Consider the following 27,577-nt stretch of genomic DNA (forward strand, 5'->3'; position numbering starts at 1 on the left):
GGTTTATTGGACCTTTCTTTTTTCTTTTACCAAAAAGTATCAGTTGAATTAAGTGAAGCGGTCATTTCTAATTCCAGAAAACAAATGTTAACATCATACAGAGATACCCAGAGCAAACATACAGTGCAGGTTCAATGCGAGTAAAAAAAAAAAAAAAGAAAAAATAATTTCTTTTTCAGGAAAAAAAAAAAAAGTCCATACCAGTCTGGTCCTACGTTGAAAATGAATTGTCCTGTAAACCTAAAAACTGATTGTGCCACGTTTGGCAACAGCCATCAAGTATTTATGACAGGTGGCAATATCTTTTACTTTTGCTGCCCAGAAATGTAAACATGTTCTTTTGTTTGTAGAATTGTTTTAATTCAGCCATATTGGAGGATTTTTGAGTACGTTTGCCTCAGGATCACAAATAGATATAAGTTAAGACTTTAACTAAGTAACTCCAAGACCTTAATTTTGTCCCTTTCAACCAATCAGAAGTGGACTTGTTGGTGTGTACCAAATATTTTCATATGGTTAGCATTGTTTCTTCATTCTGTCCCAAATGTGTCATTTTTGTCTGGTCTTCTTTTGTGTCTTTTTCTTGCGACTGCAGCAGCAAAGAAACCTTATTGGTTCACGTCCATCATTATAAATGAACATAAAAATGCATCGCAAAGAGGCAAAAAAAATATAAAGCCACATAAAAAAAACCTTTTTCCTCAATCATTTCTGGTGGCACATTTAATTTAAGATTCACTCATCTCTCTCACATTAGCATACCTCAATAAATCACAAAGTGTGGACGTAATTCTGGTGAAGTTGAATTATTCAGCCCTGTGATGCAGTCGTACGGTTTGAGCTGGAGCTGAAGACGAGCGCTAAAAATATCACGCAGTTTTTGTCCAGCATGGGCAAATAAGAATGAGTCTGTTTATGATGACTTTGACAGGATGGAGTATCTTTTAATAATTTGATTTTTGCTATTGACTATATCAGCTATGACCTTGTCCCAACTTCAGAAATTGTTTAAAGGCTGATCATCTCAGCATATATAGTCGTCAGACTTAAGAGAAAGAAACAAAAAATAATATTTATCTGCTGTAATTGCTGTGGCATTTAGCGAACAGAAGTAAATTCAGCAATCCTAGTTGAGCTAAAACTAAAAAGGTTTCCTCTGATTTGTCATCAGATGGTGAGGGGCAAGGTTTGTTTTTATTTTTTTGTATGATATATGCAAGTACCTGGTTTAGCTGTGAGTCTTTAGACTTTAAGGAAAATAATGAGGCACATTCAAGTGAGTGAGGCAGAGCAGGAAGTGGGTTGTGCCAGAGCTTTGTGTCCTGTTTGCCCGGAGCGTCTCCTCTGGTTTCCATCAGTAGAAACTCCTGGGAAACCGTCACTGGGAGCAGGAAGGGCATAGTGACATCAGCAGCTTTTGCTTTCATCATCCCCCCCTTTTTTTGTTGTTGCTCTCTTTAGCCCTCCTCTTCTCTCTCTCTCTCTCTGTGACGTTGCTTTTTTTATCACTCGCTCTCCATCCCCCCTCTTATCTCTCTCTGTGTCCTCTTCTCTCTCTCTCTCTCTCTCTCTGCGAGGCAGCGTTAATAATGGCGTCTTGTTTTCCCTCCTCTGCTCGAGTGCGCGCATGACCGTCCTCCTCACTGTGTGTTCTTATTTCTCCGTGCGCATGCTTGCACTGGTGAAAATGGCAGGATTACTACAAGTCGGGGATAATCCGCTGCCCCGACGGCGTTTCCATTCCTGAGCTCAGAGAGGCATGCGACTACCTCTGCATCTCCTTCAACTACAGCACCATCAAGTGCAGAGATCTCAGTGAGTACACCAACTCCTCATCCTGCTCAGATGTTTCCTTGTGCGTGTGTGTAAAGCTGCAGAGTAACGTAGCTTCTGTCTCTGTCCGTGCGCAGACTTCGGTGAGTCTCTGATCCTTTTCGTAGTTGTCGTATCCTTGGGTTGAAATAGAACTTGTTTGATTTTCCGTGTCAGACTCGGATGTCACGAGGTTGACCGTGAATTTACTTTGAGATTTATATTTCTGTATCTATGTTTAGCGTCTGATGTTGTGAACGCGCGTGTGGACAAACTTGGGCAAAAAAAAGCTGATTGATCTTAGAGTATCAAAGATGAACATGCAGAACAGGAAATGAAAAGTCAAAAACAAATCTTCTTTTTGCTTAATCGCTGTCTGCCTGCATGCACGTTTGCTTACAGCCGCAACATCCCACATGTACATGGAGATGTCAGTGGGATATTTTGGTTGAAAACGTGCTCGTCGGTGCCGCTTGTTTGTGTGCGAGTACGTGGGAGGAGCAGCTTCAGCGCTCTGCTGCTGTTTGCGCCTCTAAGTAGGCCATGATTAGCTGTGAGATTTACTGCTTATGTGGGCCAAAAACAAAACAAAACAAAACAAAAAACAAGCAATCCATCCCCAATAGAGAATATTTTTTAAAATTTGTTTTAGTTTTGCAGTGTGATCAGACTCTGTTGTTGACATCAATTTCTGATCTGAATATTCACACTGAGATTTTCAGAAAACTTCTGTTTTTGTAAAGATATTCAATGCTTGCAAGGAAATGTAGAAGTACAAAAAAAAAAAAGACAGGATGTTCTGAATGTTGAAATGAACACAGTCACATTCAAGCAGATTTTATTTGGGTCAAAACTGCAATCCTTCCAGAAGGTTCCAGTAGTTAGCAGATCCTCTAACAGTGGAGTTTTTTGTTTGTTTTTACAGTGAACTTTAAATCACAGCTGGTGTTTAAATTGAACTCATGAAACATTAGGAAGTGCTTTATAAACAATTAGGTTAGTCATATCCTGTCTGTTCATTAACTAACATATTCTTTAAACTACTGCTATTTTATGGTCAGTAGATTATTTTCTTTGTCAAACTGCTTTTAGTATATTTGTTTTTTTTCCAACTACATAAATTGTCTTGTCCATAAAGCCTAATTGTTTTTGGAACATCGATCATTTATAAGCAGACAAAATAAGGACGTGCAAGATCTGCAATGGAATGATTAATAATGTTTGATTGACTTGCTGTTCCCCTTTTTTCAGAGCGATTGTCTCATTTTTTTTTTTTTAAATCTGTTTATCAATCATAAAAGAAATATTTTGATGTAACCAAATTTTCATCCTTATTGCTGATAATCAATCATCTTATGTTTTTTTTTTAAATTATTTCTTAAACGTTGCATCAGTTACTTTTGCTTCAAAGTCCAAAGTGTTTAGTTTCCATCAATGCTTCTGCTAAAGTCTTCACAGAAGACTTGAATGACTACAGGAAAACATCCAAGCAGTACTTTTAAATAAACAGGAATGTACAGAAAACACGCAAATTAAAAAATTTAAAAAAAACTTTTTCTCATCCAAATATATATAACAAAAAAACCATTAAGAGATGCAGTCATATTACGTTCACACAGTTTGATGTAATGCGATCCTGTTTAGTGTATTTTAGCTGCTCGTTAAAGGATAATCTAATAAAGGTGGCATTGGTCCCTCAGGCGCCCTGATGCACGAGCTGTCCAACGACGGAGCGCGGCGTCAGTTCGAGTGTTACCTGGAGGAGATGGTGCTGCCGCTGATGGTCGCCAGCGCCCAGAGCGGGGAGAGAGAGTGCCACGTGGTGGTGCTGACCGACGACGACGTGGTGGACTGGGATGAGGAGTACCCACCGCAGATGGGAGAGGAGTACTCTCAGAGTAAGATGTAGCCTCCATATTGTTACTACCGGCTGTGAGAAGGACCTGCTCGAAGTCGCACTCTAATTACAGACGACATGATGAGGAGGAGAAAACCTCAGTCTGAGCAGGTTACTGTGACACGAGAGCTTTCTGCTGTCAAAAAAACCTGACAGATATGAATCGATACTAAACAGGAGGGTATTACAAAATGCTTTCTTGAAAATAAAATGGATTGTGTAAAAACACAATGACCATAAAGAACAATAACAAAAATTAAGCAGAGTGTCAGCAAACGGGTACCAGTCATAATCCAATGATTGTCTTCCTTTTCTGCTTGTGGGAACGGAGCAATCACCGTCTGTCTGTGTTTGGTTTGAAGAAAAGATTGATGCAGATTTTATGTTTACTAAAGGAAAATTTAATCTTTGGATGTATTGCCTGTAAATTTAGCCGGGTGTTTGCATTAGCTTGTGTAACCTGGTTTCCAAGTCATGGAACTAAGGAATTTTAAGGTCAGACTGCCACAGATAATTTTCCCACACGTACTAAAACCAAATCTGATGTCTGTATTTCAGCCCCAGCATTGAGCAGTACGGCTAAAGGCTCGTCCTACCAGCAGAGATTTACCTGCTGCTGAGATTACTCCCCAACAAATAAAGAGCTGCCATTGCTGTTTCTATTTTTAATCTATGCAGTCAGACACGTCAAGTAGCACATTTGAAATTTTAGCTGTGTACTTTAAAGTGATGAGCGTTAAATCCTGCTGATTTAATAATGCCGTCCATTCTCTCTACAGTTATCTACAGCACCAAACTCTATCGTTTCTTCAAATACATCGAGAACAGAGACGTGGCCAAATCTGTGCTGAAGGACCGAGGACTGAAAAAGATCCGCCTGGGAATCGAAGGTAATTTACTTTTATGGGAAAACATTGTTCTGAAATCTCTGTTAGTGAATTTATGGAACTTTTTCAAACTCCTTCGCTGCTGACTCAACCAAAACCATCATCATGTGACACTGAATGTAGAAATAAACTATTTACTGGAGACTTTTGATATTGTTTAATCTGCAGCTGAACTTGTTCTTCAATGTCTAGATTGTTTATTAGTACTTAAACCTCGGATGACCAAACGGATCACCGCTATTTTTCCTCTAGATCAGTGTTTCTCAACCTTTTTTGGCCCAGCGCCCCCCTAGCCCTTATCCAGGTCCCTTACCGCCCCCCACCAAAGAATTTGCAGGCTACTTTGCACTGACTATTATTATATCATTAATATTGCTATCACTATTGTAGATGTTTTGATTTTTATACTTGTTTCTGTATTTATCATCAAAAATAATTTCCCAGAGAACAAAAAAGTCATGGGAATAGAAATTATTTTCACAGGGGTCTACGAAAAATACAATGAACATTCAAGTTAAAATCGGTAGGCCTAACAGCAGACAGAGTGGAACAAATATTCTTATTTTGTGCCATTTTCTAGTTGTTAAATCTTACACAAAATGACCAGATAAAAGATGTTCAACATGCTAGTTTAAACTTTGAACTATTTGCAAACGACTGAGCTCTGCAACATTTAAACATGGATAGAACTGTAACTATATTAATCATAACTCTTCTTCTCTTCAGTGCTTCTGTCAGTTTCTGGTGGTGCAGCTCTGTGCTGCCTTCAGGAGAATGGGACATCAGAGTATCATCCATAAAATTTCACCCACATGGCATTTATTGTGCAAACCAGAGCTTTCAGTGGAAAAACAAAAGTTCCAGGTCCTTTTAATGCCATACAAATATGAGACAGAAACATGGATTATATCTTTATATAGACCTGTCTACTGATTTATAGATTAATAATTTTACTGGACATAGATTACAAAGAACAAATCTGGTTCAACAAATAAAATGAACGCTCTCTATTGTGGTATCACCCATGGAGGGATTTCTTTATTTAAATGGGTTCATTTTTCAGAGGGATACACAGCGAGGGTATTGTGATTTTAGCTACCAGTAGCAGGAGAAAGGAGCTGCGCCAAGAAGCTAACAGAAGCTAACAAACACTGAATAGAAGAAGAAGAGCTGCCATCGATACAGTTGCAGCCAAGCATGTTTTAATGTTACACAATACAGTTTTACCAAGTTGCTCAAAGTCTAAACTGGCATTGTTGTGCATTTGAGGTGTAAAGTTTACCTTCGACCAAACGCCCCCCAAAGGCATCCCAGCGCCCCCCTTTTGTAAGAATGTCCGCCAGCGCCCCCTGTCGTCCTCTGAACGCCCCCTGGGGGGCGGTACCACCCACGTTGAGAACCGCTACTCTAGATTAATATCAATATAATAGCTAAACGTTAGTTGGGATGGAACGTGGATGCCAACTTGGGGCAGGACCAAGTGGAGGAAAATCCAGCAAGTTCGACTTGTGTACAGAAGTTTTCAACATGACTGCATTTTTCCTAACATGCTGAACCGCTGCTGCAGTTGCTTTAACTTCGCTTCGTTCCTCACCAGGATACCCGACGTATAAAGAGAAGGTGAAGCGACGTCCCGGGGGTCGCCCCGAGGTCATCTACAACTACGTGCAGCGTCCATTCATCCGCATGTCCTGGGAGAAGGAGGAAGGGAAGAGTCGCCACGTGGACTTCCAGTGCGTCAAGTCAAAGTCCACCACCAACCTGGCGGCGGCCGCAGCCGACATCCCTCAGGACCAGCTGGTGGTCATGCAGCCTCCGGGCCCGCAGGTGGACGAGCTGGACACTCTGCCCCCTCTTTCCAACGAGCCTCACCAGCCGGCGATTGGACAGGCGCCGGAGAACCACCCAGGAGCCCAGCTGTTCGAGGGCCCGCACCAACAGGAACACCAGAGCCAGCAGCGCACCAACCAGCAGCCACACAACAGCAGCAGCAGCGGCGGCCACTGTCAGCCGACGTACCGCTATGACCCGGACCCCGACAATCCGTCCCCCTCAGCGTGACGCCGCCCCGCTCCCACAGAGCCACGTTCACTACAAGTGCTTTCGTCACACAGCTGCAGCCAGCGCTGAAGGTTCGACTGGAACCAGGTTATCTCGACTGCCGGCGGGCGCACAGTGCAAGTTTTCCAAAATAAAAGCACCTCTTAATGTGAACACAGACTCCCATTCCTCTTCTTTCTCCCGAGAGGCAAACCGCCACTTTGCCTTCTGCTGCGACACATCACCCAAATCAAGCCGAACTCTGGAGCACATCAGCAGCCGAACCCGCTCGGTTTCTGCTGTTTATCCGACCAAAGGAGCGTGTCGACGCGAAGAGACGAGAGGATCGTTTTATCGGGACCTCTGAGCGGCCGTCACTGCACCCGATTGGTTCATTTGTTTTCAGTGCCTCATCATAGCTGATTTAATATTAGATGTGAAGATTCTGTCTCCCCTAAATATTTAAAGGCCTTTTTTAAAAAGAAAACCTGTTTTACTGCGACGAGGTTTCACTCCTGTTTACGGTTTGTTATTTTTAAACTCGGCACAGATTTATTGTCACTGCTGTGGGCACACAAGATGTCAGAAAAGATGTTGTACATTTTCTAAATAAACCGGATTCACAAACTTCTGGAAATGTTTATTTAAATTGTTTTTGACATCAGAGTGGAAACAGAAGACTCTAGAAGGTAATTACATTATTTTCTTTTTAAGGACTAAAAGCAATCGGAACTGAAAGTTTATAGATTAAAGTGCAAGAGTAGGTTTCAGAACATAAGTACCAATTATAAATTTTAAACTTTAAAGAGGTCATATCTTTTGACTCATCGGCAAAACATGCTTCCTACACTATCTGGACATTGATTTGGTTTCTTTTAGAGATCCGCAAAAAGAGGATGGACATTTATTCGCATTCTTTGTTCCTGAAACCATTCTCTAAAGGTGTTTACAGCAAAAGATGCGAAACAAGTTACCCAAGTTAGTCCAGGTGCCAAAAACTAAACGTATAGAAAAACAATAGCCTTTTACAACACATTAGAATCCAGTGTGTTGTTTCACAACTTAATAGTTGTATAAACTTAATGGTTGTATTAAGTTGTTTAAACTTAATAGTTGTGGGGCAGGAAATCTAGAAATGCCATCGTAGGAAAAGATGGAACTTTTAAAATATGAATACCTGTTTTACACACATTTATTTCAGCCAGCATGAGTGTGTCACACACTTCTAGATACGGATCCTGCAAAAGCCTGAAGAATAAAAGGACAGATGACTGGGTGGATATTGAAATAGATGACAGATGGATGATGGACAGATGAAAAGATTGGATGTGAATAAAATGGACAGATGATGGTAAGACCAATAGGATGGACACACTGATGGATGGATGTGGATTCAGTGACGGTTAGATGGACAAATGGATGAATAAATGAACTGGGGGGGATGATGGATTAAAAGATTGACAAAAGGATGATTAGTTGTATGGATGATGAATAGGTGGACCATTCTGTCTATTATGTCCAGAATAGACAGAATGGTGGACATGTGGATTGAGTGACGGAGAGATGAACAGATTAATGAATATATGGATGGATGTATAAACCGTTGGACAAAGGATGACCAAGATGGGAAATACAAACATTTCTCCATTTTCTTCCTTTTATCCATAACTTTTCCAACAATGTCTGCAGCTTAATTTGTGGTCTTGGTAAAAAAAAAAAAGAAAATTTTGTCCAAGCAGTTTCAAATTACAAGTGTAATGTCAGGATAAGCAGCCAACATTACCCCACTTTAAAACAGCACCTGATCCTGATGTCCAAACCCCCCTCCCCGCCCAAAATCTGACCTGAAATTCAAAACCGACGGTCTCTGTATTCTCGTCTTGCCGTCGAATATAAACGCTGAAACAATTTCAAGTCGGAGTTTGATTTGGCAGAAGATAAAAGCAATGCGGGGAAACTGGGAACAACCTGCTGAGGAAATGTAAATCTGCCAATTAAATATGCATAAACAGCTCCCACTGAAACCTTAATTATTTAACGCACGAGTTCAAAGTGCTCACTCAGGCTTTAAATAACTTTCTGGGGCATTGAAACGAGGCACGGAAGAAGAAGACTCTTCATTACTTTGTTTTTACCCTTCGACGTCCTCCACTGAGCTCCGCTCAGCTCCTCGCTGAGGCGGATCTTCCTGCCGCTGGGTGGCAACATCATTTAAAAATACAACCGGCCCGCTCTGATTGGCTGACCGAGGCCGTCAAGGTAGAAACCACGCAGAGTGCAAGAGCTCAAGACAACCCGGCTATGACAGAAACAAATAATTTTTTTTATTTTAAAAATATTTCACTGCTGATACATACAACACACTCTTCATACTCATATATATTTGCATAAAGTATACTCTTAACATGATAATATTTAAAGATTTGATACATTATTGTCAGGTGGGGAGAGTAATATAAACAAAGGGAAACACTTTCTTGTAGTGTGCAGAGTACAAACACTGAATCAGAAACCGAGTGGGACAGAAACGGAGGCCGCCTCGCCAGCTGCTCTCTGATTGGAGGGAGGGAAAGGGCATAATAATAATAATAATAATAATAAAAACTTAAAGAACTGCAAAGGTTTCAGAGTTGGGCATCAAAACGTTCCACCTGCATGGTAAAAAAATAACACTTGCGATTCATCTGCATCAGATTTTATAAGCCTGGATGTCATATTTGCTTTTAACCATAAAACAATGTTGGCAGGAGATTAAATCTGGATAATCTTGAGTTAAATAATTTCAAGGGTTACTGCTGGTCTTAGAAGGTAAAAGCATTTCAAGAGGAATGTCTCAATTTGACCGTAAAAATAAGTGCCGTGCACTGCAAGAATCGCTCCAGAGTTTGGATCAAACGCTGTGGTTTGGTCGCCTCAACGGCTTTTATTACATTTGGTAAAACAAATATTTTTGAAGCTACAGAGTAACATGAGCTAGAAAAAAAAAAAAAAGCAGCAGTTTTAATTTCCTGTAATTACATTTCAATGATCTGGAGAAATTTGTCCCTTCTCCAATTTGTATCTCTGTTATTTAACCATGTTCTTAAACCATCGGTATCCGTAGATTTTTATTTACAGTTAAGTGCTTTCGTGAATAATGTAGACAAATGAGCAAAAAAACAAAACAAACAAAAATAAAAGCTCGTAATTGTAAAGTATTGTAAAAAAAAAAAAAAAGCTCAACTAAAGCGCGGTTGCATTTATTTTGCTTCCAAAAACCGTTTGGGAAAAAACTGCTGATCTAAGCAGGATAACCAAGTGTCTTTACACTGAGTGATACTGGAGCCATCATTTTATACCCTTTTTCTATTTTGTCACATTAAACCTGCTTTTATTGTTGAAGAAAGCCATATAAGAATAAATATTGAAACACTGAAGGAGAACCTTTAGGAGGATTGACGATGGAGCCAGAGCTACAACTGAATCCTTTCCATTAAGAATCTGCGGGCAAAAAAAGTATTGATCCGTCTGAGATCAACTTACCCCTCATCATCGGATTTTTATTTGAAAAAAGTACTTGGAACCGGACAAAATGTGACTAAAGTCCAGGGGTGTGAATATGTCGGCAAGGCACAGTTTTCTGACAGCATAGTATAACTTTCATATATATATATATATAAAAAAAACAACTTTAAGTTGTCAGAAGTCAAAGCAACTGTGTAATTTGACTTTGACGTACAGATAAACACGTCGCTCCTAAATTTCCAGCTAAAGATGGAACAAAATTGCCAAACGACGAGGCAAAAAAAACCCCCAAAATCTCCACTATTTAAAACTGAACAGTATTTACTGTCCAGTGCTGTGCATGTTTTAAAGTCTTCTTTTAAATTAAAAAGCAGGTTTCCATCTTTAGTATTTAGCATTTCTTAGTTTAAATAATCCCATTAGAAATAAGGGGGAAAAAATTAAATCTACTTTTAATAATACTGCCAGAATACTAAAAAAAAGCTTTTAATAATCTAAGTTCAACGTTTTTCAGAAATAAGCCACATTTAGTTGCAGAATCCACTTTTGGGATTTTTTCCCCACACAGGCAGGCGTCAAGATGCTCAAACCTTTTCTGAGTAAAACAAACCCGTCTCGGTGGCTGCGTGTGATCTGGCGAGGCGATGAGGTCATGGTGAAGGTGGCGGTCATGATGGAGCAGAGAACCGGACACTAGAGCGAAACTTTACTCAGAGGCTTTAGTCTCTAACGAAGGCGGATCGGATCCGTCTCATTCAGCAGGTAGTTTGATTGACAGCAGAGTGCAGCCGACGCGACATCTGCTCACTTTTTAAGGAGTCAAGTTGATCGAATTTAAGACACTGGACTGCTTTTTTTCTTTCAAGTTCACAAACTAAAGTTGTTTTATCAGGAAGGTTGTGAATGAAATTTGAGCCAAAATCCGTTGAACAGAACAGAATCTCCTCACATGCAGCCTGAAGTGCTTCCTTTGGAGCAGATGGAGGATGTGTGAGTGCAAACCCTGTGACCCATTGTCTATTACTCTTAAAAAGAGATGAAATACAAATATAGATATATATAAAAGAAAAAAAACCCTGACTCTATGAAGCTTGTTATTGGATTAAGGTCTGTTTCTTTGCTGCAGCAGTTTGGAAAGCAGCGCAGTGGCATTCTGATCTCCTTCAAATCCCCTTCAGGTTTATGAAGGAGGATGTCATTCCTCCACGCCACACCGACAAAAATGAGTCCAAATCAACATATAATCGCTTCACCTGGAATGAAACTATTGCAGCTGAGCTACAACCAAATCTTTGAGGCCGGCGGATGACGACGGAGGGAGAAATGACAACCTTGTGATTTTAGCAGAGCTTTTTAAATGTTGAAAAAGCATCAAAGGTCTGGCTTCCATAGTGTTTCTGGGACCTGTTAAGACATTCTAGGATATGAATTTATGCTTTTTAATCACCGTTTCATTACGTTTCACGTGAAGCACTGCAGGCTGTGTTGGGTTAAATGTTCTGTTTTTTGCAGAATAGTTGGGAAGAAACCCTTTTTCACGTACAGATTAGTTCAGGAAACATCAGGAAAGCGGCTTTATAAAAAAAAAAAAACGATGCCCGAAACTAGAATGCACCTTGCTTATTCAAAGTAAACTTTCAAACCGATTTAAGTTTGCTTCCAGCTGGCTGGAACAGCCGTCTTTAGATGGGGGGGTGGCGCTTCATTTGTGCACAGTTACGGGGAAACCTGGACATAAACGACCGCAGCGTGGAGCAGAAAACAAGCGCTCCCCACTGAACAACACTTGATCCCACAACAAACTGCAGTCTTTGGAGTCCTGGGTGGGTCATTTCTCTGGGAGGGGGGAGTGGGGTTGGTCATTGACCTGTGTTTGTTGGCGGTGGTGGGGGTCCCAGAGCCACTGTTGGACAGAGGTCAGTCGAAGAAGGAGCATCCACATGTTAGCACCACAGTTCTGTAACGTATGCTTCCATGATCTGGACGACTTCTGCCTCTCGCCGCGCCCGCTCTGCAGGCAACCGACACCAGAAAAACGCTGCGGGAGCTTTGAACCCCCGCCCCCTCAACGGTTTGTCAGGCCCACCTACGAGGAATGATGAATCAAAAGAGCAGGAGTGAAAGTCTAAACGAGTGTCCAGCCTGAACTGGACAACATCTCTTCTGGGAATAAAAATCTTCAGTATTTACAGACTCAAAATACTCTTTTTAAGACGCCACTCTCTTTCTTTTCTTTTTTTTTTCCTTTTCGGTGTAGTTGTGTACAGACGGCAGAAAACTGGAGATCCAGTAGAAGATGGGGGGGGGGGACAAAAATAAAGACAAAAAAAAATTTGAATGACCGAACTCTCTCCATCAGTGGCTCCAGATCCGGATTCCTCACAAAGGCCAAGGTAGGTCGCTGAAGTCGACGGGGCCGCCGAGGCCGGCGTCCGCCTCCAGCAGGGACATGATGACCGCCATGGCCGCCTCGTCGTTGCTGGGGCTGCTGGAGCCAGGCTCGTCCATAATATCTATGCTCAGGTGGGAATTATCACCTAAAGAGACGAGCGAGTTAATGAGGAAAAATTACGTTCAGGCACAGAAAACACAGCAGCCGCCTAAAATGCAAGTATCAGTGTCGCGACTCACTCATGATGGACTGGTTGGAGTAAGGGTAGCCCACAGAATCAGGTCCAGGGATTATGCCTGTGCTCGGCAGATCAGGAGTCCCACCGTTCTGAATCTGGAGAAACCAAAACTCATAGGTTTAATGTGAAAGTAAGACAAGACGCTCTTCAGAAAGGTTCCTAAACTCGTATGCGGATTACAACATCACAATATATATATATATATATATATATAAAAAAAGAACTAATGTTACTCAAATTTAGGCACGGTGCCCTGCTGTGTAGACTTGGAATGCTATCGGACAGGAAACGTGCATATAAACTCCCCCCACATGGTGACAAGCATTCAGAACCTAAAAATCTGAGTCGAGATCACTGTGAATTACTACACCTGATTATTCTAAAAGCAGTCTTCAAATTTTGGTGGCGTGATCTTTACAGGACTAAAAATGTGCTATACAAATACAATTACATTTGCAGAAAACGTTATAAAAAATAAAAAAAATCCTGCCTTGCTATACGCTGGGATTATATATAGAAAAACTGGGATTCTCTGTATGAACAATGATGTGAAACCAAAGTCTCAGGATTAAAATGTTTGTATATAAATTGCCAGTTTTTTTGTGTTGGCAATAAAGTAAAAAAAATAAACTGAAAACATACCTATAGTAAGTAACCCTATAAAACAATCAACAAGGTTGAACTTTTTTTTTTTTTCCATGTTTTTCATTGTCCGGCTCTTGCGGGGTTAAATTAAATCTCTGCCGTAACATGCGTCATTTTCTGTTACCTTCTTGCCCCCCGGTGAGCAGGTGTCGGGTGGAGGGGTGCTGGTTATATTCAGAGGGCTGGAACCACAGCTGGAAGGAGATGAACCTCGAATCCTGAGAGACAAACAGACACTTTCAGTACTCCTGAAATAAAGCACATGCCGAGGCCTGAAAAGAACAAAAAGAATCCCAGCTTTGTTCATTTTAATTTTGTAAAAACGGACAAAACGATTCAACGATACAGACGACCTGAGATCGAAAGCCACGCAAACGGCTGCCCGTTGTATTAGACACATATTGCAGAGGGAAAACCAATAAAAAAAAATAAATAAATAAAATCACATTTTATTTGTGTTTGCACAGCTTGTAAAGCTGAGTTTTGCAAGATGAATATACCCAGAAAGACTTGTAAGAATGTATGCGATTACATTTTTCATGTAATGGGAAAACAGCATCTGGTGGCAAAAGCCATTTCTATTTAATAATTCAGCAGGAAGGGAAGACATACACCGTCCGTCAGGGTCACGCTGACTGGTCAGTATGAGGAAGTCCCATCACTGACCTGTCGAGATGCTTTGACTGCTTTCATTTACATCCCAGCAACGGAGTCAGACTGACTGACTGGATGGATGGAAGATGAGTTTTAGATATCCTGCCAAAACGGCACTTTGCCAATTGGCCCAGCAAGCTAGCGACGTGTTGAAAAAACAAAATGCATTTCAGATAGTTACAGAGTCTTAAAGGGATTAAAAAAAGAAATCAGCCGTTGTTCCCCCCAGAAGTCACAGCCAGCAAACTTTCCGTAGTAGCTTTTAGTAGAAAACCGTCTTTGTTCAGTTAGATTAATCAGCTTTCCAGCTAAGTGTGAGTCAGACGCTAATGCAGACATCTGCCTTAGAAAAATATCCCCACAGTTCCTCCAAGTTTTTAAACTGTCATACAGTTTGCATTAGGCGCTGATTGTAATAAAGGTTAATTACAGAAAAGACCTTTCCCGTTTGAAAGATCTACGGCAAATGGAAACATTTTATGAATGCGTTGTAAAAACTTGGCAGTTTAATTGAATTTCACAATGCCGCGCTCTCTTCCATCAGATATTCATGGAAAAAATCAACAGTCTCCATCTTACCGTACGTATTTTAATTACAACTCGGACGTCAATTCAGTTATTAACCACTCATGGAAATCAGATGTTTAGTAACTTTCCTTTACTACATTTCTTCAAAGAGCCATCGAGATGACCTCGCGTGCGGTTTTATGAGTTTTATTTTCGTGTGTCGTTTCAGGAACTGACGGTCTGACGGGACAACGTCTCTCCACGCTTTCCCGCTGTCCGAAAGTCAGTTGCAGCACAGGAGGGTTAAAGTTAGTTACAGCTGATCTGCAACATTTTACAGCAAAAAAACAGAAGGACTTAGCACCTAACAATGGATCAATAGTCAATTTATGATGCCGTCAAGTTCCACAGAGTCCTATTAACGACTGAATTATTGGCTTCAGGTGTGTTGAAGCAGACAACAGTAGCAGGACATCATCCGTTGAAGACAGGAGTTCAACACCCCTGACCTAAAGCATTCTCACCCACTCTATTTTGTCCCTTTTTGTGGACACCATGAGTGTTATCCAATCTGTTGTCTAGGCAACCACAGAGGTGTTTATGCTCCTCCACCACCTCACATTTGTTCCCATTTACAGTGAGATGATAGTTTCCACACCATTGCAACAACCCACAAACTCTCTCACTCACCTCAGACTCTTCTGAGAGTCTGAACTAACCTTTGTAGGACCAAAGATTTTTTAAAGTTAAAATTAACCACTGTAAATTATAAAAACCCAACTTCTGAAATATGTCAGCGGAGGAGATTTGACTCCACCGGGCTCTAAATTTGCACATGCCACTGTTTGAGATTTAAATCCTTAAAATAACCTCTGCAGACGAGTGCACCATGTTGTCCTATTTCTCCCTGTACCGAACATGCGATGACTCCCCATTTACCTCATGGTTGGTATTTTTCATATGATGAAGAATGATTCAGTACAAACTGTGTGAAATTATATACCAAAGGTCAAATTCTGTTCACAATTTCCCCACAGATGCTTCCGTACCGCCAGCTCGAACAGAAGGCTATTAATAGCGGTTCAATCACGCCTTGGCTTCACTTAACCGTCTGCCTTATGAACCAGGCCCGCATTGATTTTCCATTACAGGAATATATCTGTGTTTTCCTGCTTGATTGGTTTTGAAAAATGGCACAGACTCGATCTGCTCCCTCTCACCTCTGAATCTCCATCACTTCCTCCGCTATCATGCGTCCGATCTTCCCGGCTCCCGCTCTCGTGCCGCCTGGGATGCCGGGAACGGTCTGCAAAGCCCGTCTCCCCCCACCTGACAAAAAATCGGCAGGAAAACAGGAAATATGTCATCTATACAGCGCAACAACATGCAGGCTCACGCCACAGGTGATGCTTCAGCGTTAGCATGTTTCTCTTTTCAGCTGTTTTACCCTCTGAGGTCAGAACGCTGTCCATGCTCTGCGGAGACGCAGCCGACTGAGGGTAATCTGATCCTTCCATTATCGGACACCTACAGGGGGGGGGAAGCACAGATGGAAAAATGATCCGCCTTCCAGCAGGAGGTCTGCAGGGATGAAACTAAAGCTTTCAGGTGTGCGGATACTCACGATACGACCGTGTTGGTAGAGACGATGTACTCCACCTCCTTGGTCCAGGGGTTCATGAAGCTGAACCATCTGCTCCTTAACGTGATGAAGGAGCCATCTTTGATTTTGAATTTGTAACAGTTGGTGTTGATCTTTTCTCTCATCTGCAGCACTGAGGACACAAGAAACAACAATTTATGCTTTTATGCCCCCCCCCTCTCCTCCGCCGGGATTATCTGCGTTATTACTGTGCTTCACTTTCAGACGATACCTTGTCTGTGACACTCAGCCAGGTGGCTGATGTCATCCTGGTGAAAATATTCGTAGAAGGAGGTTCCGAGCAGCTCTTGGGGCAGGTAGGCGAGGATAGCTGTTGCTCTGGAGACACGGAAATAATCGTTGACTTTATGTTGATGGTGTTTGACTTTTGACAAGTTTAATACAGAGAATGTAGACCGTTTTTACCCCTTTCCCTCAGTAGAAGTTTCTGTCAGTACTTCTACTGGCATAAGCCACAAATTTCAGCCAACAACTAAACTAAATACACCAACCAAAATATCTGCTTTAGAGAGCAGTTTATTTCAAAGTTAAAAATGAATGTTTGTGAACTGTTCAGGAGTCGTGACTTTAAGCTTTTAGTTATTAATGTTTCTTTTCTGGTTAGCTTTTCGTTTGGTAATTTCCTGCTGAAAATCCCCTTCTGTAAAGCACTGATTGGCAATTATTTTCCCTTGATCCGACTGGTGAATAGCAGGTCAGTTACTGGAAATTACCAAATTTCTCTCTAAACGCATCAGAGAGAAACAAAGTGCATCAAAGAAATCAAGTGTGAGTCGATGCTCTTGATTTTGGATTTAGTAGAAGTCTGATAAAGGTTGAGCACAATAGAAATGTATTTATGAATAATTCGAGGCACAATAAAATGCCATCATGAAAGGTTTCCTGCCCTTAGAAACGACGCTCATTGCCATTAATAATATTGTTAACGAGCCTTTAAGGCAGCCACAATTAAAGATTTCCTGCTGTCAAAATCCATCAACAATCACACAGATTTTGTTTAAATGATCATCATTAGTCCTGATATTTTTACTTAACAGCTACATATTAACTAGCATCGTCACCATATCTGTAATGCTGTTATCATCCTTATAAAACCTGGTCATATCAAATTATATAAAAAAAGAAAACTTTGTAATAAACTTTCATCTTTAAAAATATATGGAAAACATTTCAGCATAGAAACCAAGCAACGGAACTATAAAGTAAAAAAATAAATAAAAAATTTAAAAAATAAAAAATTTCCCGTTCTCACCTCTGGTCGACGAAGACAAACTTGCCGTCGATGGCGTGCCTGGAGACGTATTCTGTGGGCTTCACCCTGATGTCGGCCGGGCTGGGCTGGGGGACGATGTGGGGGTGTAGGCGGCCGATGGCCACCAGGCAGCTCAGGTTGCAGCCCTCGTTGTCTGGCTCGTTGTCTTCATCCAGTCCCATCTTTGTGGGCGGCCAGCTCTTTAGGTACCCTGTGCTGTGGATGGTGCAGAAGCTCTTCCGGTCAGCTGAAATGAGACAGGAGTAAAAGAGAAAAAGAAAAAAATAAATGTAAAAAAAAAAAATTATTCCTTTGCTTAAAAGTTGAAATTGCATATTTCAATTCAATGAAGTTGAAATCAAAAGGCTTGAATTATGATAAATTCAGTTATGTCTAGATGTATCAATAGATGTAAAATCCAAAGTTAGATTTATTATTATTATTATTCAAAGGCCACAAAAACCTATTAGAATCAGATCAGACAACTAAAACAATACAAAACAGTCGAGGGAAAAGAAATTCTGTGTCAAAGGTCAAACCCTCAACATATTTTAGTGATTTCTGAGGAATTTCATGTGAACATAAGATATATGTGTTTATGTTCTTATTAATGTAAATAAAAAATATTTAGAGAGCAATTGTTTGCTTATTTGTCATGTCTTGAGAACGAAATAACGAAACTATTTGAATTACTTGTGTTCTTAGCATGATACACATTTGGGTTTCATGCTAAAATTTAATAACAAGAATGTTATTGTTGTGGTCTTATGAGTAGGGATGCCAACGACATAATTTGCTGGAAAAAATATTCTATCAACAATTTTTTAAGCTAAAAATACAAAACCATAAAAAATACTTTTACATTAGAAAATACTGACCTAAATAAATATGCTAACTGTATATGCACCATTTACCTTACTAGTCATTAATGTTTAAAAACTGAATTTCTGTGGACTTTATTATTGTAACAGGACGTGAATTTAAAAAAAATCCAACTTGGCAAACAAAATGTAGGCATCATCCTGTAGTTCTTTTCATGAATGGCAACAGTAAAATATTGTTAATCATCTTTATTTCTAAACATTTATGCACACAAAAACATTGTTTCTTAGCAACAGCATTGAGACTCATTCCTAACTAAATCTATCAAGCTTAAATTAGTGTGTTTTATTTGTTTATCTCAAGCTGCAAAAAAAAACCCCCACAGAGACCGAGGAAGCAGTGGAGATTGTTTAGTCTCGCGTAAGAACTGGACTTTCTTACTTTGCTTATTTGAGTTGCAAATTTGCATTAGTTTGCTCAACCTCTATTCAAAGCAACAACCACTGAGACACGTTTCCTTTAAATATGTAGCTTAGTGCATGACAGAAGCTTTCTGGTACCAACACTGAACAACAGGAGGACGGCAAAGTGCATCACAATAAACTATTCAGTGGACTGCTAAAAATAATAATAAATTTACAGTGGCTTTATCCATTGTGCTGCATGACTTTACTCTGCAAATGTCTTCAGAAATCAATGACGCTTCAGCAAATCCCACCAATGACTAAGGCGGGCCACACACACAACCATCTGTGTGACTCATTTGTCCTCAGGCCTCTGCAGCACAGAGACCTTGTTCCAGGAAAACCCTCCGATGATGTAAGGAAGATTTTGTATTAAAAGCCAATGTAAAAAAATAAATAAATAAAAAATAAAAAAATTGCTGACTAGATTAAACACAATTAATGGTGAATGGAATACACTCGAAGGTGGAGAATTTAAGTATTTGCAGTTTTACCAAGACAAGATTCCTGCAGGTTGATCAGCAGTGGAAATGCAGAATATTGACTATAAAAACGCCTCATTCAGCTTTAGTGGCAGGACTTCCAATGCACTGGGTGCTGCAAAGTAACACTGCAAGAGTGATTTCACTGTCAAATATCAAGCTTCACACATGACTCACAGCAAGGAGGTCACAAGTTCAATTCCAGGACAGAACCTTTCAATGTGGAGTTTCTCTGTTTTCTGTGTACGTGCAAGGGTTTTCTCTGGGTGTCCCACAGTCCAAAAACATGTACGTTAAATCAGGTGTTGTGGACGAACGCATCCATTTGCTGAACTCACATTTTTGCGAAATTTGAACAGAACAAAACAGCTTAAGTGTGAAACGTTAAGTTAATAAAACTGTGTTCTCTTTTGGGGGCGAACTAAAAAAATGACACTTTAGGTCTATGGCAACCGTTGCATGCACCACAAAGAAAGAGCGTCAGCTGGATAGAAATGCACACCACACTGTTCAGATTTTAAACATATAAATCCGAAAGCCATGCAGCAATTCTCTTTCATTGTGTTATTTTGTGTTAAGAGTATCATAGGAAACAGCTGCAGTTAGTGCTGCTCTCTGGAAGTGAACTTTCTATAAAACCATAGGTGAACAAATTCAAGCAGGCAAACTTCCTCTGTTTTCTAATGGAAAAACTGATCTGCCAACCGAAGTGTGATTCCTTTTCATAGCTAAAGAGGCAATAAACATAAAAAAGACTTTTAGTTTTGTAACAAAACTACATCTTATGAATGTGAGGTAAAGCGAAGAGAGAACTGTTGGTGATATAAAATGATATAAACCAAAAAGTAAGATAATAAGGCAGCACAAGAAGGCTGCAGGTGTTGCTGTGAGAAACCCAAATTCATTTTGGTTGACAGTTGCAGATGTATGTTTTTCTCATTTCTCATTTCTACCTTTCTTCTTGGAGCAAGTGGAGGGGAAGTCTTTATCTTCTACTTTGACAGAAGGCCTGTTGCACTTCATCCTGCAGAAGAACGACCGTCTGGCTCCAGAACAGAGTCGAGATGGACCGGGAGTGATATCCGTCTTCACAGGAAGACCGGCTGAAATTACAAACAACTCAAGTTAGGACAAAAGCTTTGAAAAATGCTTTTTTTTCCCCCACTTTAAAAAAAAAAAAAGATCTACAAATTAATTGTAAAGCAATCATCCTTCTAGTATTGTTGAGACAAAATTCAGTTGCCAGTTTTAGCTGTTGACTATTTTCTGTCACTTCTTATTCATCCAAATAGGCTTTGCAAAATTTCAGATTTCTTTTTCCCCAGAAAGTAATGAAGTTGAACAGTTTGTTTCTTATGCCTGAATATTGCTGACTGTGGCAGGATTTGTCCCCCCCCCCTCCCCCTGTTGGGATCACAAAGCAGATTAAGACATAAATTCAAAGGGAGGATCTCAAGCGCTGCAAAACAGATGATATGTGCTCGTCCTTGCTTACTTTTAGCGTCAATAAGTCTCTCTCGTGGCGCTGTATCTGAGGACGACAGCTGTTCTTTGACTTTAGCGATGTCCTTGGGGTGAAGGTAGTCAAACAGACTCTGACCTATCAGGTCATTCTTGAGACGACAACAGAACCAGATGACATATGAAAACAAAAGGAAAGAACATTTGCATGGGTTACCAACACTGATAAATTTGTAGGCTCTGTGTAATTCAGTTCTTTTTACTGTGACGACAACATGCAGCGAGTTGTAAACATCGTATCTCCCTTTTAGAAAGCAAAGTGTGGGTTGTGCTACTCTATCAACATTTAAAGCAGAAAATGAAGATATTTTCTTGAGAACATCAAATACGTCTTACAATTTACCTACTTCTAGCATATTATTGCTTTTATTGATGATGTATACTGTTTGCTACTGTTAGAAATACTCTGGAGGGAGGCTAGCGGTTGTCTTCATCTGAAGAATTCATGCTCGTTTTGTTGTGATTAGCTTCATCATCTCAGATGAACATGGTTCAGATCTTGAAAGTTGTTTCGTCTCTAACACTTTCAATATTATTTCTACTTTTGCTCTATAACTGAGTATAATCACTTGGAATATTCTGCATATTTCTGAGCTTTTAACATTTTTTCATGTTTTAAAAAATTTTATATGGAGAAAGGTGAGGAAACAAATGTTTTTCAATACTTGATTGACCTTTTTTTGTTTTTTGGCCTATAATTTAGTCTTAGAAAATATCAAAGATAATTCATTTTCCCCCACTCTAAGAACTGTATCCCTGTTTGTTAAATAGCTCAATCTGCACTCCACTCCACATTAATATTATATTTCCCTCTTGTTAAAAGCATACATTTCCAATAAATGATCCGTTTTGTTGTATAGTGACTTAGTTTATGACGCTACTTGTACTCCAGCAGTGACATCTTATGAAAAGGTTTCTGAAAACGAACAGCTTCAGCAAAACATTTGCATCACACGGTGTATTAAAAACTCTAAATTGATCATACACGCATGACATTTCATCCTCACGTCTCTCCATTTTACATGTCGGCATACCTGGCTGTAGTTCAGAATCTTGTACACAGATTCGGACACAAAAAGGATTTTGCCACGATCGCAGCCGACCACAAACAGGAAACCATCAGCAGCCTGCATTATAAATGCAAAACAACACTATTATAGAGACGGCTGCTTAATGCTTTGACTAATAACACTGGCAACTAAACTGAAACTGTAAAAAATGCTGCAGGAGCATTACTCACTCACCCTTAGTATCAAATGCTTCAGTTCATCATCTGACAGAAAGGAAGGTTTGTAGTTTGCCTCTGTGTATGGGTTAGCCGCACCTGAAATCAGAGCATCAGCGGATATCCATGTAATCTTTTCTTCTCATGTAAAAGTCAAAAACACTTCTTTTTAATCAACAGCAACTCAATTACTTTTGTTTTTTTTTACAACCAATACAGTTCCATATTTGTAGTAAGTCTAATAAAAACTCGCCCAAACATAAGTGAACTAAATGTTTGCGCAGCTGCTGAAATTTCTGGCTTTCATCACCAATTTTCCGCCCCCTGATCAGTTTTGGAAAGAACACACTTTGATAATCTTTAGATTTTCCAGCTCTATGGAAATGGGAGATTACAAATGACCAAATGTTCTGTCCTTATCAACAAGAGCAAACGTCCAGGAACTGTGTCATAAAATGACATTCCCGCCAAGTTTCCTGAAACTGATTTTATCATATGAAAAAAAGAGACCAAATAAAGGGTGAAATCGTATAAAATTCTTACTCTGAGTAACAACTAAAGAGATGAGATGACTAGACATATTCCACTGTATCAAAAGAAATTAGAACATTTCAATCTACTATACAGAAGTAGTTTCATGGTTGTATTAGAAATGAAAATAATGATATTCTGCAATTAAAAGAAACTACTTCTGTATTTCCATTCAAAAATGTGAAGCTCATTACACAACATATTTTGGTTAACTTCAAGCTCAGGCTTAAAAGAAGCCCAGTTAACTTTTCTAGATGCACCTTTGCAAATCAACCATACACTTCCAGATATCTAGTTTTTTTTTTTTTTCCCCCACTTCTCCTGTATTTATAATAGAGACTTTACTCTCTCAGCGAATGTTCATATACCGCTAAAACACATCTTGCCACTTATTCTAACCTCTGAGTGTCTTCATGTGCTGCACCGCCATACGCAGGACCGTCAGCTTATCCAGTTTGCGGGACATTGCGTTACAGGTGGGTACGAGAGAGGCCAGCTCGTCGATGAAGCTGTTCATCTTGTCTCTCCGACGTTTCTCAATCTGACTGTGAGCCTCTCTGTGAGGGAGGAATACAGAAAACCACAGTTACTCTTTCTTGTCAAAACAACTAAATCCAGAATCCATCACCGATATCAATGAAGTGAACTAATTATCCACAGAGCCGAGCTGCTTTCTTGTGCTGTGAGTTAGCGAGCAGTTCAAATAAAAATCTTTCGGTGTGCAATTCATCCTTGATTGTAAGAAAAACTGAAGTTGAGAGAAACTGGCCAACTTGCCTGTTCTGCTTTCACATTACCGACATGCTGTATCAGATTCTAATTAACCATTAGATGTGCCCTTACAGGGCTTTCCTTCCTAATAACTACGTCTTATGAAGCTCTGTTTTCAATCAGGCCAGTGGCACTGAGTCAGTGAAAGAGAGATTAGATGGTAATGAGAGAAAGGAAAGAGGAGGAGCAGCGTTTGTACCTGGCATTCTTAATCCTGCCCTGGTGGTCACTGCAAGGACAAGAAGAAGCATTAAAAAAGGGAAAAAAAATAAAGTGATCCTGCAAAAAATACATTATGGTTTCTGCAGGTGCAGCGACAAAAAGGTGAGAATTGAAGAATTTGGCCCAGAGCAAACCTAACAGGTTCTGTAACCTCTTTTTATGATTACGCAACAAGGTCAACTGAAGATTTTATTCAACTGTACAATCTGTCGAGCCCCGCTTCAATTTTTCTCTTTAAAGAAGGTGCAACAATGGGGACAGTTTCCACTCCACCCAATTCTTTCTGCTTAGAAAGATGTCTTTATTTTTTTAAAAATTTTTTTATGTAATCATTTTAAAGGGCTGGGATTTATTTTCCAACAGTACAAGACAATTACTGACACTTAAAGACATCTTAAGGAGTAAAATAAACCAAATGTCATTTGTGATCCCCACAATGCTGTATTTTACAACCACTATGTACCCCCCCACAAAAAAAAAAACACATCTAAAATCCAAAAAAAAGCTTTGTTTACTACAGACTTCATAGTTGACAGAAGAAATCTGAGTATCTTGTGAAAGGATTTGGATACGCTTTCAGCTTGTAAAACATTAAAGGAAAGTTCTGTGTGCTCCGGGGCAGTGGTGTCAAGCTTTAATCCTTGATGTGTGGCGTCTAAAAATTTTTAGATGTCTATGATAAGAAAAATGGGTAAGAAAATGTCTTAATGTATTAAAAAATAAGATCCCACATAATAAACTAATTTAAGAAAAAAAATTACCATTTAAAATATCAATGGAGACTAATTAAAAAGCCAGAACTTAAGGGAAAAAAAAAGAGTCTTACCTCCCCAGTTTATCCTTATCTGGATCCATGTCACTAAGATGGAGGAGAAAAAAAAAATTCACAGAAAAATTTTTAAAACAGCAACAGAATTTCAGTCTAATTAAATACAAACCAAAAACATTTGGTTTATTGATATTTTCAGACTTGTTATAAATAAATTAACAGAATATTGTTGGAACTTACTCAAATGAGAAGCCATCGATTCTGGAAAAAAAAAAAAAGTAAACAAACATTTATTAATATCATTGAAACGATGAAAATATGTACAATCTTTAAGATGTGAAGTAATACAAGATGCGAGTGTTTCGTTTCCTGTGTTAAATAAGATCTAACAGAAACAGAAGAGACGGAAACATGTTTCAGTTCATTGCTGCGGTCTGACTATTTGCTGCTCTTTGAACAAGAACAAATGAGAAAACTCTGTGGTCTTTTGTGTCCTTACTGGTAGTCCGTGCTGCTGCCTTTCCTCTTGCGGTTGTAGTCCATGCCAGGCGTGCTGATGGAGCTGGAGATGAGGTCAGTGGAGCTGGGGGACATGAAGTCAGTCATTGTAGACGAGATGTCCATCCGCTGGTCTGCCATCAGGTCATCTGCACGGCAAAGACCGACTGAGTTAGAGAGTAGAAAGGGCCTTTGCATGCATGTGAAATTATTCAGCAGCAGGAGTTAAGAGTTACCAAAAACTTTGAAATACTCAAAAATGATTTGGGATAATATGTGGTGGTAGAACTATAGCTGCTGTTAGCACCAGCACCAAATAGTAGATGGATTCTTGCTCAGTTTCTGACTCCCTTGCATGTAAATCACCATCTGCTCTGAAATCATAATGTGCTGTGAGGTTTGCACAGTCAACCTGGAGCAATGTAATCAGATGACAAATGTCAAATTACTGCTGCAGCCCAAATTAGAATGTGATTAAAAAATTATTTATTTCACCAATCCAATTCAAAATGTGGACAATAAATGGATTCAACACACACACGCACACACACACAGGGTGATATTTTAAGTGTTTATTTCTATTAACATGGTCCAAAAAGGTTTAAAGCTGATGGAAATCAGTCCTTTTATCAGAAACTGACTCTGAATATTACAGCATTACAAAAATAGATTAAGGACAAAAAAAAGTATATTTTGGCCACTTTACGGCCAAAACAATCCTGAGCGCTACCTTGTCAGATGTTGAACTGAATGTTACCAACACCATCTATAGCAAGGTTCAGCCATAAGTGGTCCATGCCAAGAAATGGTGCTGCATTTAAAAATATTAAAGTTCTGTGAAAGGAAAAAAATACAATTTTGTAGAAAGAAGGTTTATATGTAGCAGGAATGGAAAGCTTTGAGAGGATTGTGAAACCACAATTAACATGGCTGATTGCCTCTGTATAGACGACATTTATGCAAAAAGGCCAGCAAAGTACTGAGTGCATAAACTGTATGTGTACTGATAGGGATTTTTTGGTATTATCATTTTGTTGTTACTTTCAGTCTAAATGTTAGTCAGTTTAAAGTGTTCTCCTCTTTAAACTGTATGTGTGAACTGACCTAGAAGTCACAGCTGCCTGTTATCTTCATGTGAAACAGTTTGACCGAGATTTGAACCGGGCTCAGAACATGGGACAGATGTTAAATTGTTTTACGACCTTTGCTGTGTTTAGGTAAAATGTTTTATGACCTCAGCTGTTTCCCTGTTGTCTTATCTTGCCTATCCTCCCTCTTTGAAGTTTGAAAATAAAAGACAAGCTCTACCCAAAGATTTTCAGAACGCTCTATGAACGGCTCGGAGGAGCAATTGATAGAGTCTTCTCCTTTGCAAAGTTTGTCATGAAATTCATATACGTTGTCTGTGGTTCTTTTATGTAGGTTCTAGGAAAATACCTATCATGTACATGACTTTTAGCAGTCCAAGACGTTATTTTAATTTGCTGAGGAACTGAATTCTGGGTTTTCATTACTTTTACACCATAAACGAAGGAATTAAACAGAAAAAATAAAAATAAAAAATAATGGCCACTGTTCACTTTAATTACAGAAATAAGTCTAATTTATTAAGTTCTGCCTTTCTAGATGCGAGTACCCTATTATCAGAACTCAAACTCCACAGATTTGCTCAGAGCCTCTGACAAACGGCACTGATAATTGAGGTCTAGGTACTTTTTGCAACGCCGGTAATTTACATAAATATCAGCAGTTTCTGTGCATGAAACCTCAGCTATATGTGAGCGCAGTGTGCAAGAGCAAAGAGACGGTAATTGGTTGCCAAAGCAAATTTGAATTAGGCAAATGTGCAATCTCTAAATTGCTGCGATTTACTGAGTGCAAACATCCCGTGGAGTTTCAGTGAATCGAGCTCTGACGATTTGGTCCTCTTCACATGCACTCCAGAAAGGAATAAGTAAATCGTGCACAGGTGAGTCAGACCAACGGCAAAGGCTTCACAGGAGCGATGGTTGTTATGAGCGAGCGTTCACATTTGTAGGCACGACGCTGACTAACAAACCACAACGTGTGCAGGACTAGTCATGTTTGTTCTGACTGCAGAACTCTCAAAATAATAATATTAAAATCATGTCAACTCTGGAAAAATCTGCAAAAGCTTTTAAAGTCGAATAAAACACGGCATGTCAAGAAAAGTTAAGAGTTTTACCGCTAAAAGGCCATAGCGTGTAAAGAGGTCACACTCACCACAGATGTTCATCACAGCCTCTGTATTAAAATCATCTCCTTCCATCCACTCTTGAGCCCTCAACTGTAGACACACAAAAGGATTCGTTTTAAGACCTTCAGGCAAGAGATGTGGAGCTTTTACAGTCAAAGTACAAAGACTTTTACCCGTTTAGACAGTCAAGACGTTTTAGTAATCACAAAATAACCAAAAGCAGCAGGGCTCCTTAATTACCAATACAGTAATTAGTAAAGGAGGTAATCTGTCAGATACAACCAAACAAGCGAGTAATCTGTCAAATTAGCTCATTATTAATTGTTGCCTAAGATTTTAAGAAATTGAGGTAGGTCTGGCTGCAAACTGAGCCCAGATCATCACCATTTCACTACGGTGCTTTAATGTCAGTAAGACCTTTTATGCCAACTTGCCGTTTTCGCTTCTCTTTAAACCTGCAGATTAGCAATATAAACAAATGTCTGCGTTTTGATCCGGTTTTTACACAGACCATTGTTCCAAATAATAATAATAATAATAATGTTTGTTCATATGAAGCTTTG

The 27,577-nt window shown here is 39.6% G+C and overlaps 2 protein-coding genes across 5 annotated transcripts in view; one reads left to right on the forward strand and one right to left on the reverse strand.

Moving 5' to 3' along the window:
- The window catches only part of LOC103466261 (BTB/POZ domain-containing protein 10-like), a 14,809-nt gene extending 7,546 nt beyond the window's left edge, over positions 1-7,263 (forward strand). For all 3 annotated transcript variants that reach the window (XM_008411733.3, XM_008411732.3, XM_081607976.1), the window contains exons 5-8: positions 1,695-1,815; positions 3,513-3,710; positions 4,489-4,599; positions 6,194-7,263. In XM_008411733.3, the coding sequence (XP_008409955.1) occupies positions 1,695-1,815; positions 3,513-3,710; positions 4,489-4,599; positions 6,194-6,657 (894 nt within the window). In that variant the 3' untranslated portion in view covers positions 6,658-7,263. The remainder of the gene's footprint in view (positions 1-1,694; positions 1,816-3,512; positions 3,711-4,488; positions 4,600-6,193) is intronic.
- Positions 7,264-8,936: 1,673 nt separating this feature from the next.
- Positions 8,937-27,577, reverse strand: part of bmal1a (basic helix-loop-helix ARNT like 1a) — a 28,440-nt gene continuing 9,799 nt past the window's right edge. For both annotated transcript variants that reach the window (XM_081607974.1, XM_081607975.1), the window contains exons 3-20: positions 27,041-27,104; positions 24,798-24,945; positions 24,539-24,559; positions 24,356-24,388; positions 23,507-23,536; positions 22,936-23,093; positions 22,025-22,104; positions 21,815-21,907; positions 20,755-20,872; positions 20,213-20,362; positions 17,492-17,738; positions 16,451-16,557; positions 16,201-16,351; positions 16,024-16,103; positions 15,797-15,905; positions 13,540-13,633; positions 12,772-12,865; positions 8,937-12,677 (exon numbers count right to left, since the gene is read on the reverse strand). In XM_081607974.1, coding sequence (XP_081464100.1) covers positions 12,520-12,677; positions 12,772-12,865; positions 13,540-13,633; positions 15,797-15,905; positions 16,024-16,103; positions 16,201-16,351; positions 16,451-16,557; positions 17,492-17,738; positions 20,213-20,362; positions 20,755-20,872; positions 21,815-21,907; positions 22,025-22,104; positions 22,936-23,093; positions 23,507-23,536; positions 24,356-24,388; positions 24,539-24,559; positions 24,798-24,945; positions 27,041-27,086 — 1,917 coding nt within the window. In that variant the 5' untranslated portion in view covers positions 27,087-27,104 and the 3' untranslated portion in view covers positions 8,937-12,519. The remainder of the gene's footprint in view (positions 12,678-12,771; positions 12,866-13,539; positions 13,634-15,796; positions 15,906-16,023; positions 16,104-16,200; positions 16,352-16,450; positions 16,558-17,491; positions 17,739-20,212; positions 20,363-20,754; positions 20,873-21,814; positions 21,908-22,024; positions 22,105-22,935; positions 23,094-23,506; positions 23,537-24,355; positions 24,389-24,538; positions 24,560-24,797; positions 24,946-27,040; positions 27,105-27,577) is intronic.

The sequence above is a fragment of the Poecilia reticulata genome, chromosome 6 (genome assembly GCF_904066995.2).
Source record: "Poecilia reticulata chromosome 6, P_reticulata-male-v2, whole genome shotgun sequence".
Taxonomy (NCBI): domain Eukaryota; kingdom Metazoa; phylum Chordata; class Actinopteri; order Cyprinodontiformes; family Poeciliidae; genus Poecilia; species Poecilia reticulata.